Genomic DNA, 19,535 nt, shown 5'->3' with positions numbered 1-19,535 from the left:
ACACTACACAGAGGTACACTTTTCAGCCTCATTCCCTTCTCTGTAAATTGGTTAATGCTTGTAAATGCTCTGACCTCCACCACAAGGTTTTTTCTGTAGCAGTCTTCTTTCTTTCTGATAGGCTCAGATCAATTTTCTCCTCTGAATGAAGAGGCTGAACAGTAATGACATTTTTATTGCTTTAATCGATGTCAGATTGAAAAAGATACCAACACCCATCCAACAGTTAATAGGGTAGTTAATGCAATTCCCAGTCTGAATTCAAAATTAACAGTTAATAGGGAAGTTAATACAATTCCCTTTTGAAGGGCAAGAGATGAGATTTTGAGTCCTCCTTACAGAGCACTCTATTTTAAAAAAAAACATGTAAACAAAAAGGATTTTAAGTACGAAGTTGAAAAGATGTCATATTTGATGAAGGACACAATGCAACTTACTTAAGTCTACTGTTAAAGGAATATACTGGAAATATCTGTCAACACACATAGGCATCAACCTCCTGCATGTATCCCACTGTGCATCCAAGTCCACAGCTCCTGCACCCCATGACAACGGCAAAGCAGCACAGACAATTCAGGAAGCTGTAGGGTCAGAGATTTTGTTCACCCCTATCACTGATCTTGTGCTTACCATGAGATACTTCACAAGCCATTTTACCTTAGTTATACCTCAGCCCTCTACAAAGAATTAGTAATATTGAATTTAACTCTGTGACCTACACACCCATTGTAAAAGTTCTAAACAAACTTGTTATGACTTATTTTTGTGAACACCATTCTACACCTCCAAACAAAGAATTATGAAAGACTTTCTTTTCATTCTGCCATTTTGATGAAACAAAAATTAGGAAGATAAATGGCAATTTATTTCCCATTTAATGCTTCATAGATTTGAAGTGGTTACATTTATTTTCTTTCTGCCACTTGCCATTTCCCTTTCAACTGCAACATACAATAAACCTAAGAGCAAAGACAAAACATGCTGCTGATATGAGGCATTTCACAGAATTCTCCACAGAATGCCTTACTATTAATTGAATGTTGTCTTTTCTAGGATAAAATATACTTTCTTAAATCGTGGTATTCAATGATTGGATATTGACTACAAAGACATCACTGGTTTGTACTCTGGCTTCAACACTTCCTTCCCTGAATTTCAGATGTTAGTCTCATTAAACTTTTATTTACTGATTTTATACTGGTTTGATTGAGTCCTTCCAGCAGAGTTAATTCATGTTAAACTGTAGTTAAAAAAAAAAAAAAAGTACATTTTTGACAATAACCTTCCTATGCAAAAATATTTTATTCTTTTAATATTTTCCTATTCTAATAATCTTTTATATATACTTAATCCATAAGCATGTACTTAACAATTGGGCTTGCTGATCTTAAAAGTCTTTTCCTACCTAAGTGATTCTATTATTTTAATTATATTGAATTGAAAAAACAAACCCACAATGTTAATGGATACACAGAGCATCACTTCAGCTGAATTTGAACATTCAGTTGTAAGGACTGAACACCTCTTAAGGGAAGACAGTTTTTACTAAGGTGTATGCATCAAGAACAGAGCAGTTCCTGAATTTACCTTTTCAAAAACTACCAAAACTCAGCAGATATCAAAACTGCCACACAGATCCCATGGGAGAGATTCTGTTCATTGTCAGTGAAATAGTAAAGTGATACTTGCTTTGTTTGTCCTCGTTTTCAAATAAAGGTACATTTATAAATAATCAAGCCAGAGACCAGAGGGTCTGAACCCCTATTCTGGAACACACATTATCTATTAGCAAGATGAACCAGGTTCAGCTGTTTCTTTTACAAAGAAAAAGAAATTTAGGTTTTAAGACAGTTTTGATTTTAGTAATGAAAGATTTCATTTTTAAATATCTCTTTAATATTTATTCATAATTATACTACATGCTGTCTCTATTGAAGTTGCTGCATTACAGCAATTATTATCTTCATAGATGAACTCTTACATAAGATTGCTGCAACTTAAACTCTGAAATTCAAATTAAATTACAATCTTACAAGTTTTTCACCCTTAGGCACTCAGTTCAACTTGCAGTATTGAACTGTCCCTCTAAGCAAAAGATGAAGGTCAAACAAAGGACACTTCTCTTTCAGTAGAAATACTTAAAGAGTTTCTGCTCAGCTCTTGTATCTTTAATGAATAGCTGACTGATAAGGTAAAAAGACAGGGAACACAGATAAACCTGTCAACTCAGAACAAAAATTTCTGTTCAATGCCACCTTTTGTAGATAAGGCAGAAACATTATTTTAGAATACACAGTAGATCAGCTATGATTGACCTTCCTGTGAATCATCATGAAAGCAGCCTCATCTACATAATCACTTAAATATACGTATTCTTGTAACATACCTCTGTGCAATGGCTGCGGCATGGTTAAAATCTGGATAAGCAAAAGGGATGAGACATCTCTGTAAAGCACAGGAACTTCTGGCAGTTCTTCACTTACCAGCCTGAAAATAAAACCAAAAGAAAATCACTTCTGATAATATAAACTCATTTCCATATTTTATTTTGTATTTATTTTAAATAGGATTACATTTGACATCAAGCTTACAGAAGCCTACTACCTGAGAATTTGCTAATTGATCTCAATTTTAAAACTGATCTCAATTAAAATATTTAATGTTACTCATGTAATAATTCATGAGGAAATTACCATTTGGGTACCTGATTCTGTTGTAGTGTTTTAATACATTCAAAACTGCCTGAACTCACTGTATTTATGTAGAGAGTCAAGGAATATTCAAATGACTGAACTGGTTTCCAAAGCATGCATTTCACAAGTATACATATATCCACACTGTAACAGTAACAAATCCTCAAATTACATTTAATGTTACAGGGAATGCTCCCATTGGAAAACAGAGACCTTAGAAAAGCTACTACTTTCCTTCATGTAAAGAAATGAAGGCTCAAGCAGCCATGACAGGTGGGATTATGCAATCTTACACACAGTCTTTATTAACCCCCTGGATGTCTAGAAGGACAGCAAACGAGCACAAAGATACAGCAAACTTTTCAACTATCCAGATTTACTGACATAACATCATCTTGTAGTCCTGTACTTAAAAGCAGAAAATGCTTGCAGATAGGAGGTTGTTTCTAGCTTTGTGTAGCAATATTCAACAAAATTCCAACCAACAGTATTCTTCAGGTTCAACAGTTGAGTCAAATAGCAAAAAAATCAAATGGTGAAAAATCATTCTTCCCTCTTTTAACTGATATGGAGCGTGATGGAGATCTCAGGCAGGAGCCTGAGCTAAAATGCAACACACACCCTCCCCTGTCAGTCTTCCCCTTCTGCAACACATGCAGATGCAAAGAGCTGTGTGGGTTCTTACTACCCTTGGCAAGCAGTGGTGGTGCTGCTGATCTGTGCTGCAGGAGCCACACTGTGAAGTCCTGGTGTCACTGACCCTGAATCTCCCATGCAAAACAGAGTTCTCTATGAATGGACACCTGTGTTGCAAATGAACAAACTGAGCCCTTGCAGACCGTGTATAGGAAGAGGTTGCCCACGTGATGGGATGTGAATGCAGGCACAGGATCTTTAGTGTCCTCTAACAGCTTTGGGGATTCAACCAGTTTATCATCTCTGAGGCCAATAAACATGATCTTGCTTTTGGAAGGAGACTACATAGCTACTGATTTCCTGAAAACTCAGGCATCTCTCTACAGAAGGCACTGCCAGAAGTCATCTGTGACATGAATTTTAACACACAGAAGCAGTCATACAAAAGGAGGATTAAAAGAACACTTATGGTCACATGGAGATCGGTCTTGTAAAATGAAGTGAGAGAAAACATGGTCTAACTGGTCCTTTTGAATTAATGAACCCAGACAGCTACAGAATAAACACCATCTATAACCCTTTTGATATAATCAATCATCTAATAAAATTATTGTTTGAAAGAACTGTAATATATATAAAAATAAATATAAATACATGTATTTATATATGTGAGCCTCCTAAACAAAACCCAAATATTCTAAAAATCAGTATATTAAATTCTAAAGAAGACAAAGGCAGCAATAATTTTTATCACACTACCAAGCTTCATTTTCAAAATTATACAGGCCATGAAGATACTCATTTCACTACGTCTCAAATTCTACTTTTACCTACAGGTAGTTCTACTTTATAATCGATGACACTGAATTTTAAAATAACTCTCATTGTGTAATGACTTTAAAACCATGGACAACCCTTAAATTACTTCTCATCTTTAATTCTTAATTTATATATAAATTTGGGAAAAATTTCATTTGGAATAACATTAAAAAAAACTTACTCCCTCTGGTCAGATTTAGCTGAACACCTCCGACAGAGGTATCAATGTTGTTTAATAGTCATGTAACAATTAGGTCAAATACCAGTTCTGTCAAAACGACTAAATATATGATATTTATATATATATGATGATTGACAGGCAACATCACACATAAATGAACTCATTTGCACATGCAGGACCAACTGAATTACTTTTCTAATTTATTCAGTTCTTAAGAATTGAGAAGCAAAGCTACATTAAATGTCAGGGGTTTAGATAAGCTGCTTTTGCTTACATCAAGTGCTGCAGCACATGAAGCACTTAAAAACTGCTTTGTCATTTGTTAAGAGCCTCAGCAACTTCTTCATTATGACAATGAAACTGAATTTACAAAATGTGTTCAGAGATGTGTTTTATGGAAATTGTCCATTCTGTTAATCCCCAATGCATACACGAAAGCTTGCTAAATCTGACTACAAAAACTTGTGCCACAGAAGCACTTAATAAAAAAAAGAAAGTACAACTGCAAATGGGACCAAGGTAACACAAAATAATTCAAATGTGTAACAGTTGTATGCTGTATCAATTTTTAAAAGGGAGGTGGTGTTGAAAATAAACTACACAGTGCAATACGAACACGTCCTAAAATGAAAAATGCTAAGCTCAGCTTTCTCTATGGAACTGACCTCTCCTCCAGCCCAAGGTAACTGGGCTGCACCTTTCTCTGTGCTGCACTGGGGCTGCCTGTCACCTGACAGCTGAAAAACTCTGCCTCTGTATTCTGCATCCTCCTCCTGAGAGATGTCATGCATTGTACTCTGAAATAAGCGGCATTTTGCTTATGGTGGTTCCTTGTATTTATGCTCCCCATTCCCTCTTCTCTCAACCAGAGACACTTAGAAGTTTTTGCTTGATGCTAACTCCAACTAATTATAAAGGTAGAAATTCAATAAGTAAAGTAAATTTTGAGCCTCACACCTCTTTAAACTGTCAGACACAGAAAATTTGGGACACAGGGATATAGGTACACCTGAACAAAGGCTTCATCTACTAAGGCAAACTTTTATTTTCTTCAGAATTTGGAGGATAAGAAGTAAAGCCCACAAATCCCAGACGTCAGAAAGGTCAAACTAATACACAGCTTCATGTTCACTGAAAGAAAGCAGAATTCTACTATTTTTTCTGGCTGGACTTTAGGACATAATCACAATTTCGTATTTGCTCTTCACTGTGTCACAGCAGATTTTACAGCAGGTCAGTTGCTCATTATACATGCACTGACAGTACTAACATTGGGCATCTCCCATTCTCCTCTACCACAGTGCCCCCAGTGGTCCCTTGTCACCCATTCTCAAACCTATTCAATTTAACCTTTTTAAAACATGGATTCATTGCTTGACTTTGCTCATGCAGCCTGCCCAAGTTACATCAGCACAGCCAAAGAAGATGGTGAGCTGTAGTGCAGGGAAAGGAAGAAACAGCCATGAGCAAATACTCCCAAAGCTGCCACTACTGTCAAAACCTATGTACTATACCATATATCCCGAGAGACATCTGTTTCAGGCAGGATTTTGTTGTACAGAATAGATCACGTAAGTTGCACCACGTGTATGTATAGACCAACCTCTTGCATAAACCTTAACTAAACCCCACTATCTCACCATCCTACTCTCTCTGTCTCAGAGTATCTTCATAAAAACTGTGTGTTTTTTCCCCATTTCACAACAGTTTCTGTGATGCAGATGTGACTTAAGAGTCACAACCTATGCACAGTTGCTCAATCCTATCCCTGAGTTGCAGTTTGTTGCCCCAGTATGACACTATAAACAATCTCTGAAGCGATCTAGCTTAGAATGAAACATCAGCAAAACATGGTAGTAAAAATAACCCAGCATTTCAGTTTATCATGCAGTTCCTCCCCTGAGTGCTTCTAATGCAAAGATCCTTAATGTTTTACCAATTCATTCTTCGCTGACTTATTCTGTCTGTCAAAACAGACACAAAAATTTCAGCCTTCATAGAGATTTAAATTTTTAAAAAATGTATATCCTTTCATTTCATGTTTGTTGTTTCTGTGGCTATTTGGACTAGTCCATTAAATTCACATCTGGGTTCAGTAATTATTGCCTCCAGCTGCTCCTTGCCTGCCCCCTGCCAGAAGCTTTTATTCCCCCTTTGCACCACAATAATTGTTTATTTGATCACCATTGAAACCAGAGCTGTCCCTAGATGAATTTGCTTAAGTACAGCCTGTGGGACCAAGCATACATTGAATTTTGCAACATAAACTGCACAGGAGAAATAATCCACTAAACCATTCACAGTTCATCAAACTTAAGTTTTTTCTTTTTCCCCCTCAACTTCCAAACAGCTCACATTATTTAAACCCTTTCTGATAGGGTATCTTCTTGCTCAGGATTTCCTTATTTCTACTTTACCTTGCTGCGGCTGCATGAGCTTCTTCCTATCTTTCCTTTCAGTTGCCATTTTCAGCTACAAGGAGAACTAAATACAATTGTAGAAGACACGACAAAACCAGTGGTTTTGGGAAGTATAGTGAAGCAATTGTGTGAGACTCTTTACAAATTATTTTGATCAGTGCTCCCAGACATAGTAAATCTAAGGCATTATTTATGAAGAATGACAGCTGAATTGTAGAAAACGAAGATAAAATTGTGGGTTCTACATCTGGGTAGTTTTACTTGTAAATATTTATGTATATTTAAAGAAAATAGCTATAATTAAATGAGGGTGAGAAGATAATGTAATGGCACTTGCATTCCACAGATTTTTCCATGTGTGGGGGATTTTTTTCTTTCCATTTTCAAAATCATCCTTTTAAATTAAACTAGCTTCTCTGGAAAACTGCTTTCAACTCAAATAATAATTTAAAGTGAAGATTAAATAGAAAAAGATGGCATATTGGTTTGAAGTTATTTTGCTTCTGTGACTTCCCTAAAGTTAAATTGTTTGGAATCACAGTAATACAGTCAGACAATATAGATCTTTTCCTCTCACTGACATTTTTTTCTCTACAAGTCTTTGCTTGAAGTCTCATGTGCAGGTCAGGCTGCTGATTAGATGACTTGCTTAACTTCAAAGTGGCAGAATGCCGTTCACATCTAAAATCTGCAGTGATTATTTCTCCACCATCCTCTTAAGCTTCTTCAGTTTTCAGCAGTGTGTCACCTTCTAATTGCTCTGAGCACTCCTCCCTGTACCTGAAAAAATTTGCTATTCTGTATTTCTCAAAAGGCTGTGTGACTCTAAGAAGTGTGCAATCAGATCATACCCACCAATCCTATGAATGCCATTTTCAAGTGAAACTACCACTTCAAATTTCTGCAATATAATTACAGATACTCATTTTATGCTATAATTTATACATGAAAAACATGTCCTCAAATTGCCCCCTCTTGTAGCCTCCTGGTGACTGCAGACTAAGGTATAGGAAAAACATTCCAAGGAGTGAGCAAAAATACTCCAGCTCGAAAGCATCTGGGCATCTCAACAGTAAATTATTTCATGGCAAAATGGATGCTATCTCAGTTGTAGCTTCCTACAAACCATTTAGGACTCTGTGCCAAAACAATATCATCAAGTCTACAAAGAAATATTGAAAACCAGTCCAGAAAACACGAGAACTGCTAAAATGCATTCTCAGCATGCAACCCTTTCTGCAAAGCAAGGCATTAACAGTCCTACAGCACCATTCATTTCTAAGTGATTCAAAGTATTGCCTAATGAAATCTAACTTGCTGCACTTGAGCCTTGACATGACCAATGCATGGTGAATTCCATCAGGTCTGGAAGACCCCTCTGCTAACAGCTGCTTCCAAAGCCAGCAAGCTCTTCAAAAGCCAAAACAAGAAGTGCATGATCTGTCCCACAGCCATTCTGGTCAAATGATCTTAATTTTGCCTCATATAAACTCAGCCAACCATACACCAAATTTATTAACCTTGTCCCACTGCTTAGTCTAGGTCAGATCTCAATCAGAACCACATGAAAAGAGACCCCCAAAGCAGTCTGAATGCATGCTGAACAGCATAGGTTTTCTGGTTATAAAATGCTTGATGCTTTGTTCTGCTAATGGTTTCTAAACTAATCTGTTAATATAGTTTAATTACTCCAATAATCTCATGTTCATTGCCAAAAGCAGCCTGGTTCCAAGAGGACAAACAATAAAATCTTAAACTAGAAATGAGAACAATTGTTTTAATAGTTTTCCCTCATTTGCAGTTAGCATTGTGGCATCACTATTCTAGATCAGTTTTTGAAATTGAATGATGCTTTCTACCTCAGGCTCCTAGAAACACTGACAAACACAGAGCTGGATAGGCACTAAAAGGACAGTCTTTTGATGTAATTGCAAGCTACAAAGTGTAGAGCTTAGAATGAAGAAGATGCTTAAGGTGCTAAGAGAAAAAAAATCTACTGTTTTCCTCTTGTGAGGAAAAATAATCTGGTTTTAGGCAAGAAACCTTTCTTGTCATCAAGGTAGAATCTGAAAAGTGATGGGTCTTAAGTAAGGAGATGAATCCTTGTGGAACGAAGTACATGGTTCAATTTATTATATTGTCAGTCCTTGTACAACTGTGTATGTAAGGCTAATGTTTTAGAAGCAAACTCAGGTAAGTAACTTGCTTAAAAAAATAAGCTTGATGAAAATTTTTAGCTTAAAATATAATTATTTCTCACATATATTAGGCCTATTCACAGCTATTAATCATTACTCAACTTCCAATAAAGTATTTATCAACTTATCTCAATGTAAATTTTGTTGAGCATCCACAGCAGTGCCCTATCCACTTACCAAGTACTATTCAATTTGCATGTGCTTAAGCCAGCAAGAGGTGTATTTAAACTTTAGCTCAAAACTGGTATTTATCAGATTTTTATGTAAAAGAAAGTGGAAAACGTAAGTTTCACAAGTTCATACATACAATTTTTAGATGTTAAGTCCATCAGCATATCTCACAGAGAATTTAAATTAAGACAGACAGTTACCCGAAGTCCCTCTGTAAGGATGTTTCTTTCACAAGGTAAAACTGATATCGGGTAAATTAAAATACTTGCTCTGAATTTTTATCCTGCGACGGCTGGGTTAGTTTTCTCCAGGGATTGTATGCGGAGTCTATACTGTAGAGGCGCATGTGCATGGCCAACACGTGAAACAGCTGATCTGAAAGGTGAAGAAGACAGATTGCTGAATATTATATCCAGTGATATGAACTATTTCACATTAAATTGCCATCACGTATTTTACAAGATTCTGAGAAGTCTGTCATGTCATTCCAAATAAGCTGGTACCCCTAACAAGCACATTTTTATTAAGTATTTATTTACTTTCAAAAAAAGGATTTGAAGAGAAATAAGATTTCAATAGGAGGCAGTGCACGTATGCATGTATACAGAAAAATGTTTCCAAGAAAGGCTGTTTGGAAAGCTTTGACCAGATCTCAGTTGGTTTGGTGCTCCACGTACTTAATTACAGGTGTTTTTTAAAAAAATCCTGTTTCATATGCCGTTATGTTGCTAAGGTTCCATGCTCACTTCACTTGCCTCTCCAGTTTATGCCGGAAGTGGTGATTTCCTAAACAATTCTTCTTAACAAGGACTGATATACTTTTAACTGATACACTTTTAGCTTTTATTCCTCTCTCTCACAGTTAAGTTCTGTGCACAACATATTTGAAATTTAACTTAAAATTGCTACCAATTCTGGCCCATGGCAGGATCACTTCAGCTTTTCAGCTTTAAAAGGTTTATTATTCCTTCTGCCTTCATATGGTTATTTTGCAAGTAACTTTTGGACAAAAACAATCCTCAAGCCAACACACTTCTGACTATACATCAATGACACTAAAGTAGCAACAGTCTTTATAATGTCAGAAATTTGTCTGTACAACCTGCAGGCAGAGTTTGCTGATACCCATCACTTCAAAACCCTCTGTACTTCCACTGTATCAAAAACATCATTTGCAAAACACTTGCAGAATTTTTCAAACAGAGAACGCATAATTACCCTTGGAGATTTACTGCAGTATTTTATATTAAAATGAACATTTTTATTTATCTATGAATCATATGATCAACACAAATGAAGACATCATCTATCCCTTCATCCCATTAAGCGACCCAAGAAAGCAAGCACCATTTAGGTTGACAGCATTTTCAGAGATGTACATGCAATAAAAAGCACAGAATAGTTTGAGTTGGAAGGACTAACTTTAAAGGTCATCTAGCCCAAGCACCCCGCAATGCACAGGAATATCTTCAACTAGATAATGGACTACTAGGGATTCAGACTTCACCTTTTTTTCAATGAATCTTTTTTTATCTTCATAGATTTATACCTAATAAAATAATTAAAGCATCATTTCCCACAATTTTGCTTGCTTCTTTCTTCCTGTCACACTGTATCTTGCTATTTGGTGTCATGCTTTTCTCCTGTTCAGTTTTCTAGGACCCTGCTTCCTTACTCCCTTTCATTTTAACTTTTCTTCATTTAACTTTTCCCTGTAGCATCCTGACATCATCTTTCCCCTCCACCCCTTGTACTGATCCCTTTGCATCTTTCTCTCTAAATCTATCTCCCTCTCTTTACGACCCACTTGCTCAACCTACACACTCACAGGTCCTCTTTTTCAAGTAGAAATAGCAGCTATTAATTTATTTTCCATAAATAGACAATTATTCAGAGGTACGCAAGGGCCAAAAGAGCTGCATGACGAAATCGGCTGACTGCCAGAGCCTGAGGGCTGTAATTAGCTCCTGGGGTTTGTAAAATAATTGGAGCTGTAGATGGCATCGGAATTGATAGCTGCCACCTGCTTTCTGAATAAAAACAGTCAATGAGGACAAAATAAGTCATCTTTTCTCCTGGCAACAGATTCCTAGCAAAACACTGCTTTGCTGATAAAGTTCAAAATTCTGAAAATGTACTTATATTTCATCAAAATAATAAAAAACCCCCTCAAGCATGGTTTTATTGGAATGAAACCCATGAAAATATCCGTTCCGTCCCTCCTGCCTGTTCGCTAAAATGAATGCTGTTTTTTCCCCCCAACTGCTCCTTGCTTTAAACAGAAATGGGCAACTATGCAAAATTAAATAATAAATTGAAAATTGTTCAGAGTAATTGATTCATCCCCTGTTCCTTTAACAGCTATTCTCCCGAGCTTTTACTAATACAAAATTAATTGCAATTTATTTGTAATCTCCACGTGTGTAACATTTATGGAATCGAAGCACCTTCTGACAGGGACTCAATCTGCCCAGGAAAATGCAGTTCAGCTGCCGTGTAAGACAGCAGATTTTGTCTGCGATGAAGGCCGTGCGGCTGCTCTGCAGGGAAGCCCGTTCACCGCCCAGAGGCAGAGCCTGGCCCCAGGTAAGAGCCCGCGGGCACCCCGGCCCCGCCGCGCCCGGAGCTAGAGGCACACAGCCAGCTTTATTTCTGTTTCACACCACAGTCACTCCAATGGCTTTATTTACCACTTACTATGAAGTACTGGAGAAAGCCAAGGAAAACAGCAGAGCAGTGGAAAGCAAGAACTGGCAACTTGTTTGTGCACCAAGTGCTTGGTGCTGCACCACGTCCTTATGCCTGAGGGACTGGCAGAAACCTGCCTCGGGCCAAAGGAATACCAAGGGCTTTTCCTGTGTGTTTGTGGAATGCATAATTCCAAAACACAAGCATAAAAAGACAGACTGTCTTCCCATTTTCTTTTACCCTACTTGGAACCTTTAAAATACACATAATTATTGTTTGTAAAAAAGAAGCAGCAAAACATTACCATGACAATGGCCCACAAACATCAATCTTGCCCAGACTTGTGAAGAGTGGGAAGGAAGGCCATTAGCTCACCAGGTATCCCAAAACCCTCTGTCCCTCACAGTCCATCTAACAGCCGATTCCCTCCAGGAGAGTCCATCCACCCTGTAAGGGGGAAAGGCAGGACCTGCTTGTAGCTCAGACTCACCAAAGATCATTCTTAACCAAATTTTGTAGAAAGAACATTAATTTTAGAAAGCCCAGCAGCAATAAAACTGGAAAAAATTTGAATATGATCCTCCTCTTCTAATAACTTTGTAATATTTCAGACAGGCTGCATCCAGACAATTTGAATAAATATAAAAATCACACAATTTGGATGCACAATATAATGTCTTGCTGCAAGTCATCAGGGGTTTGGCAGGATTCCAAAGTTTAGACATTTGAGTGAGCAAGGTTACTACTGTTTTAAAACATGTTCACAGACTCATTATCTACATTGATGCACTCATCGTCACAACTCTCTCAACATATGTCTGTATTTTCATAGAATAATGTAAAGCTTAAATAACACTTCATAGAATCATCTAGATTAGCAGTTAGAATTAGCTTTCAGTCATGTTAGTGTTCCTAAATCCATTTCTAAAAATGATGAAACTAACTCTATTGTTACTTTGTTATTTTCACTGCTGTTCTTGATAGATTGTTTTCAACTCTTCCTATATTAACTCTACTTCTTGGACTTAACCTATTGTGAGAGGGGAGCAATAAACTCAGCTGGAATCTGTACTTTCAAAAGAGCAGCTCAGTAGTTAGACACTGCCTTTGCCCTGGGACTGAAGCTCTAAGAGGAAGCATTATAATATTGCTCCTCTCACAAACCTCAAAGATAATGGGTATTTTATCTATATATCCACACTGCACCAGCACCTGCAGCTGCATTCCTTACTGTTTTTAATATTAAAGTACACTCATTTTACAGATGTTGACAAAGCTCTTAAAAATATTCTGCTATGTCACAGTCCAAAAAGCAGGAGCCTACAAAGGCAATTTCACAGCCCTTTTCAGGTTTAGTGTGATATGCACAGCACAAAAGAAGACTAAATTCAAGACATGAAAAGATAGCGAATTGATAGATGAATAGTAGAAATTCTAAAAATGCTGTGCTCAATTGACAAAAATGAGTGATTCAGGAAGTTGCATGCAGATGTAAGTTTTGGTCCCACTCATACTCTTGGTTTGCTCTTTGCCAAAGTGATCCCAAATTTCTATGTAACTTTTGCTGCCTTTTTTTCTACTTGTTTTTTTTTCTGGTCTCTTGACTGTAAACACTCAAATTACCAGAGTTCAAATCAAATTATGTTTTCTGTTATTAATTCCAATTCCACAATGTATAGAAATGTGCTGTCATAATGAAAACAAAGAAAACTAAGGGATTACCTGACTTTGTATTGCTTGCAACAGTCTAGATAATGTGTTTATACCCCAGTTTCTCTTTATTTTAGGACATATACTGCTGTCATGGAATTTTCTGTCTTGATCCAGATTTCTCTTTTCACATTCCCTAAATTCCCTACATTAGTATTCATATTTACAATGTGAAAACATCACACAGTGACCCAGCAGTTCACTGCAGGTGGAATTGAAAACATCCTTGTCTCAACTGTGAAGATCCTATCAGACCAGGAATGCTTCTCCCAAAGTTTCCTGGGACTATCAAGAAGAATGTAGATTATAACAAAAACCACTTGATACAACCAGATGGGACTTGACTGTCAATAAGGATATTGAGAAATATTTTTTCTCCTGGTAGAGATTTACTCAGTCCACTTAGCAACAGAAGTTGCAAAGACCTGCTGACAACATCTTCCCATTCATCACTGATCCAGTAGACTTGAATCAGTAAAATAAATGTGAAGGTCAGGAAAAGCCTATTAAGGCATTAAGACTGGATAGTCTTTACAAAATCTCTTACATCTTTACTAAGTCTTAATTGCTGATGAAGCAGCTAATTATCCTCAACACCAAACACACCAGTGTATGAAATCAACTTTAGCAAAAGAATTTTAAAAGTACCTATCTTTGCTTCTTCCACACTAGATATTACTGGCATAACAAGTGTTTTAGAAAATACTTAGGATCACCTGCTGTTGAGAAAAACTGCTTTTTCCAAGTTAGCATGAATGGGCATCAAGGAACTGCAGACTGACAGCTCCTAACTGAAAAAAACTCCAAACCAAGCAAACAAATCCAAACCCAAATCCTGCAACACCAAAAAGCCCAATCAACCACAGAAACCCTCTGTAGCAAGGCATTCCTGAAAACTTCTTTTATTCTTTTTATTTTCAGTGGCTACAGAGAGCTCCATAGGACTCTTTGCAACCATATCCACATTAACAATTACAGGAAAGAGACAGCTGCAACTCAATCTTTCAAATCATAAAAGAATTAGGGTTTTCTCCTTACAGGAATGACCAATACTAAGTGGCTCCAAGTGTCACTGTCCGTACTGGTAAAATGGAGACAGCCATTACCTTCAACATGGTTGAAAAATTTGACACAGAAGGATCATGAAGAGAAACAATGAGTTTCTATGCTCACAAAACCCCTAAAAGCACTGATTAAGCCAACATCATAATGAAGATAAAGGCTTCAAATGAATGAGAAAAAGAAAACCAAAACAAACCAACCAACCAACTAACAAAAACAACTCCTGTGGAGCAATACTGTTTCTCAATGTTTAGAGCCATAGCAGAAGTTACAAAGGTCCTGGACATTCTATTTAAGAAGAGTTTAAGTAACTCTTAAGTAATTTTTTGATGTCCAGTTGTAAATAATGTTCCTTCCAATTATTGCAGCTGATGCTGCAATGCCAGACTGCTATTCGTGGGAAGCATAAGGATAAGGAGCTCATTTAAAGAGATGCTGAAGCCAGAGGACAAGAGGATAAAATATTTAGTCGTTCCCCAAAACCCTAATCTTATCCTTCTCACAAAGGGGAAGAAGGAAAAAAAAAACCAACCAACCAAAAAAAGACAGACAGAAAGAAGGAAAATTACTATTTAAAAGTTAAAAAAGGAAGATAATACATTCATTTATAGGTAACTTCTAAATTTTGTGGAACTGTCCATCAACTACTGCAAGATTACCAGAGTATGAATAGCAAAGAAAAACACATCTACACAAGCTAAAGAGAGGTCACAGAATCAGAGAATGTTTAGGGTTGGAATGGTCTTTAAAGATCATCTAGTCCCAACCCCCCAGACCCCTGCCATGGACAGGGACCCCCCCTTCCATTACACCAGGTTGCACAAGGCCTTAAATAAAAATCATACAGAGAAATCATAATTATTCAGCCTTCATGCTGTGTTTTGACCCTGTTCTACAAATCTGGAGCAATGAAAACAAAGAGCTACACAAATCTATTACACTTTATAAAACAGAGAAATAAGATCTGTACAGTTGTTATATATCATAATTTTCCCTAAACCCAAGAGAATTTGCAAGGCCATAGACTCTAAAACTGTAATTCAGTCCTTCAAATAGGACTTGATTTTTAACTAATAAGTAATAGGATCCTATTTGCATTTTTTGGTTGCACATGCATACAAAACTTTAAGCTTTAAAATGGCAATTTTGCAGCCAAATTTTCTTCTCACCATTCTTCTCACACAGACTTGGTCACTGATACTAAGAGCTACATTAATCATTCTTTATTTTAGTTCCCAAGAGCAGCTGCCCTCATGGTGCAATCCACTAAAACAGTTCTTGACCTATTTGTTCCCACCATCGTCCCTGATGTTTGCTGCTGTAACAGGTCACCTGGGACAACATATTTTGTTTTCCACAATATCTAATCACCAGATTTCACAGTTGTTACAAGACTACTGCAGAGTGGTATGCTTAATCACAAAAGAAACCCCTCAGTATCTCACACACAGAAAAAGCAAAACCAGGTTATGTTTTAGATTACTTCTGCTGAACCTGACATGAATGACGTTTAAAAACAAAACCAGTTTCAATACTGTGCAAGGAAGACTTTAACAGAACAGTACTCAAGTTCTAGATAGGGTATGGATTTTTGTTGGGGTTTTATGAGTTCTCCTTCAGTTTTCTTTTTCTCTTAAAGAATTTTCCTCATACATGTTGCCAGGGGGACAAACTACTGGCTGCTTAAGAAAAACAAAAGACCTGGCCACAGGAGTAGGGGTCCATCTGGCCACTCTCTTTCACCTGGACTTGTGGGCTGCTAGTTCTCAGAGTTTGGAGGGAGAGAGAGGCTGGAAGGAATTCAGCAGGAAGGAATTCATCAGCATGGTAGGCTTCTGCTTTTTTGGCAGAAACCCCGGTATTCCCAAGCCCGCCTTCCCTGCCTCGCTGGGAGCCGTGCTGCGGCCGCCCTGCCCCCGCTGTTGCTTAGAGCCTTCGCTACTCTGCAGCCTCGCACATCCTGCCTACCGAGACCTCCAGGGGTTCCCACCGCAGCTCCGGAGTTTGATACATCTCGTCTGCCACCCGGGTTGGCTGCCCAGGGGTTTGTGAAGCCTTTGTTCCATCTCCTCCCGGGATCCCAGTGCCGCGTGCTCCCCGAGCTCGCTCCGGAGCGCCCCCTGCAGCCGCGGGGGAACCATCGCACCTGCCCTGCTCACCGGGAGCCGCCAGCGCCCCTGCCGGCTGCGAGCGGAACTGCACCCGAGGGGAAAGGGCCTGACAGCCGAGAGAGGGTAGCACTGGGTTTGCGGCTCTGTTTGCTGTTACTGCCATAGTTATTGCTGTTTGTTTGACTGGTTATACACGTATATATATAAAATAGTAAAAAACTGTTATTCCTATTCCTCATATCTTTGCCTGAAAGCCCCTTAATTTCAAAATTATAATAATTCGGAGGGAAGGGGGTTGCATTTTTTTTTTTTCATTTCAAGGGAGACTCCTGCCTTCCTTGGCAGACACCTGTCTTTTAAACCAAGACAATTTTAAAAATTTAAAAATTCTTTCCTCACTGGATAAGACAATGAAGAAGTTGAAGGTACATTTTAAATGAAACTTCAAAAACAGGATTACTCTTGGAAAAATAAATGACTATGGAAGGATGATAAAATATACTTCAGAACATGAATCTACAGAACTGCAATTTTTCATAATTTAAACACAGGGATATGGAAGGGGCAATGAAGGAAACACACAGTTATATTCGCCTGGCTTTTTCTTTCTCTCAGACCCAGTTTTAAGGGCACAGAAAGGCACAGGATTCATGTCTGGGCATAGAGCAGGTGATACAGGATACACATCATAAAGTCACCCCAAGACAAATGGTTTAGTGAAAACAACCCTTCCTATATATATAAAGCTAACTCTGCTTCCACTAGTCATATTTAACCTATTTTCCAAACCTAAATATAATAATAATAATAAATGGAAATACTGTACAGGTCTGTTCTAGGAAAACCACATTACCTTGCATTAAAAAACAAGTCCATTTTAATGCAGGATTAAATATGACTAGCTTGCTAACAATTTCACAAAGTACCAATACAGAACATAGACAACATGCAAACATTTTAACAATGAATAGATGACATTCACCTCTCTGTGCTGTGTAACGCAACAACACATTCATATACATAGTGCCTTTACCTGGAAGGCCTTGAATGGTTCTGGAGTGCAAGATAAATATTAAAAATACCAATATGACTGACTTAGATGTAAATAATCTACCCAAAAGTGTGGAAAAAACCACGTGCATGGCGGTAAGATGCTGTCCATACCCTTTTATCAGAAATATGACTATAATCCTTCTAGCAACTGCTAAAGGAAAAAGCACTAGTACAACACACTTGAAATTACACAACAGTTTAAGAAAGGAACAGAAAAATATTATTGTAAACAAAGTGCAATGTATTGTAAGTAGAAACAGGAAAAAAAATCAAGATATGTTATCAGGTTTAAAAAAATCATCAATATGCTTTTAAGTCACTATTCTAGCAATTTCAGATTAAACCCCTGTGTGCAAGTCGAATCATATCATGGGGGAAAAAAATTTCTTCTCCCTAAATACATACACAATTCTGAATACAAAGGGGATAATCTTTAAGGTCCCTTCCAACCCAAGCCTCTCTGAGATTCTATGAAAACAAAGTTTTCCTTACTTTGCATATAGACAATTAATGCACAGTTTCACAGTGGATTTGCAACCAAGAAAGATGTATTTTAGGAACATTTTAGATTTTGTCAACTAGCACATATTTTTAAAAGCAACAGTTGATGTAATCTTAAAGCTTCTCTTTGACAAGACAACTTCTGTACTTCTTATGTGTGAAAAGGATCTCTAACTTTTGGTAAGTTTAGTAAGTTTAGTTTGTTCCAGTAATCTATTTTGATGAACAGGAAAACTGGTTCACTTCCTGACACATACAGAGTCAATGGCAAGGTACTAAAAAGGCTGGAAAAATAGGTAAGGATGATATATGAATTTAAACAGGACTTAAAATTGTCATGCCTAGTTGAAGTATCCATCCAGCATAAGACAATTCTCCAGTGGAAATACATCCTCCATGTATCATTTCCAATTTTGTAATTCTCCAAAAAGAATTACAATCTCCAGTGATTAAAGTATTTTCCATGCATTTCAAGGCTTGAGAAATATGTATTAAAATTCCTGACAAATCTTTTCACAGACTGTCAGCAAAAGGTATGCTTTCTTGCAAAGTCAGGTCCTAAGTATGTAAGAGTCCTTCTTTATGCAAGAGGATGTTGAAGGGATGGTGTGGTAAGAATTAAGAAAAAAATTAAATAATGTATTATACAAACCACCTAGTGTCAGCTACCAGGCCTTAAGCTTGTTGGCATTTTTTTCTTTCATTTTTCTTCAAATAACCCCAAAGGAAAACAAAATCACTTTGAGGTGGTTTCTCCTTTTGTATCAACTGATGTAGTTCAAACAGCAACAGTGAAGCTACACAGACATACACAAAGGAAGCTGCCCACCAATCCAGTGGTTCAAGCACTCTCTGCAAAATCATAATCTTCCAGCACTTAATGACATTAATTGGTGATGAAGCACCATCACCAATTGGTGATGAAAGCCCATTATCTTTTAGATCCATTTACCTATTTAGCTACATTTTGAATACGTACATGTAACAAAAATTTGATGTGACATCAAACATTTCACAGTGTTTTAATGAATGTGTTTCATTCCACTTTTATCTTAAAAAAGTAAATCACATAAAAACTGAGATCTCCTGATTTTGCAAAACTATCAGTGAGATAAAAATATGACCTTGCAGATTACCAGCCACTTCCCTCCATACATTCTTCTAAACTCTAAAATGTCAAGAAATTTTATGACCAGTAAAGCCATGTGAAAACAAGGATACACTATCATTTTCTGTAACATCATTGTAAATTTTTTCACTTTCAAAAATTTTTTTATTTTAAGCTGAAATCT

General features: G+C 37.2%; 1 protein-coding gene across 1 annotated transcript in view; it reads right to left on the bottom strand.

Moving 5' to 3' along the window:
- UBR3 (ubiquitin protein ligase E3 component n-recognin 3) overlaps nt 1-19,535 on the bottom strand; it is a 109,363-nt gene that overhangs the window by 14,618 nt on the left and 75,210 nt on the right. The window contains 2 exon segments of the mRNA XM_039554793.1: nt 2,387-2,487; nt 9,388-9,493. Coding sequence (XP_039410727.1) covers nt 2,387-2,487; nt 9,388-9,493 — 207 coding nt within the window.

Source organism: Corvus cornix, chromosome 7 (assembly GCF_000738735.6).
Source record: "Corvus cornix cornix isolate S_Up_H32 chromosome 7, ASM73873v5, whole genome shotgun sequence".
NCBI lineage: Eukaryota > Metazoa > Chordata > Aves > Passeriformes > Corvidae > Corvus > Corvus cornix.
Note: the sequence above shows the minus strand (reverse complement) of the source record. Positions and strands in the feature narration are given on the sequence as shown.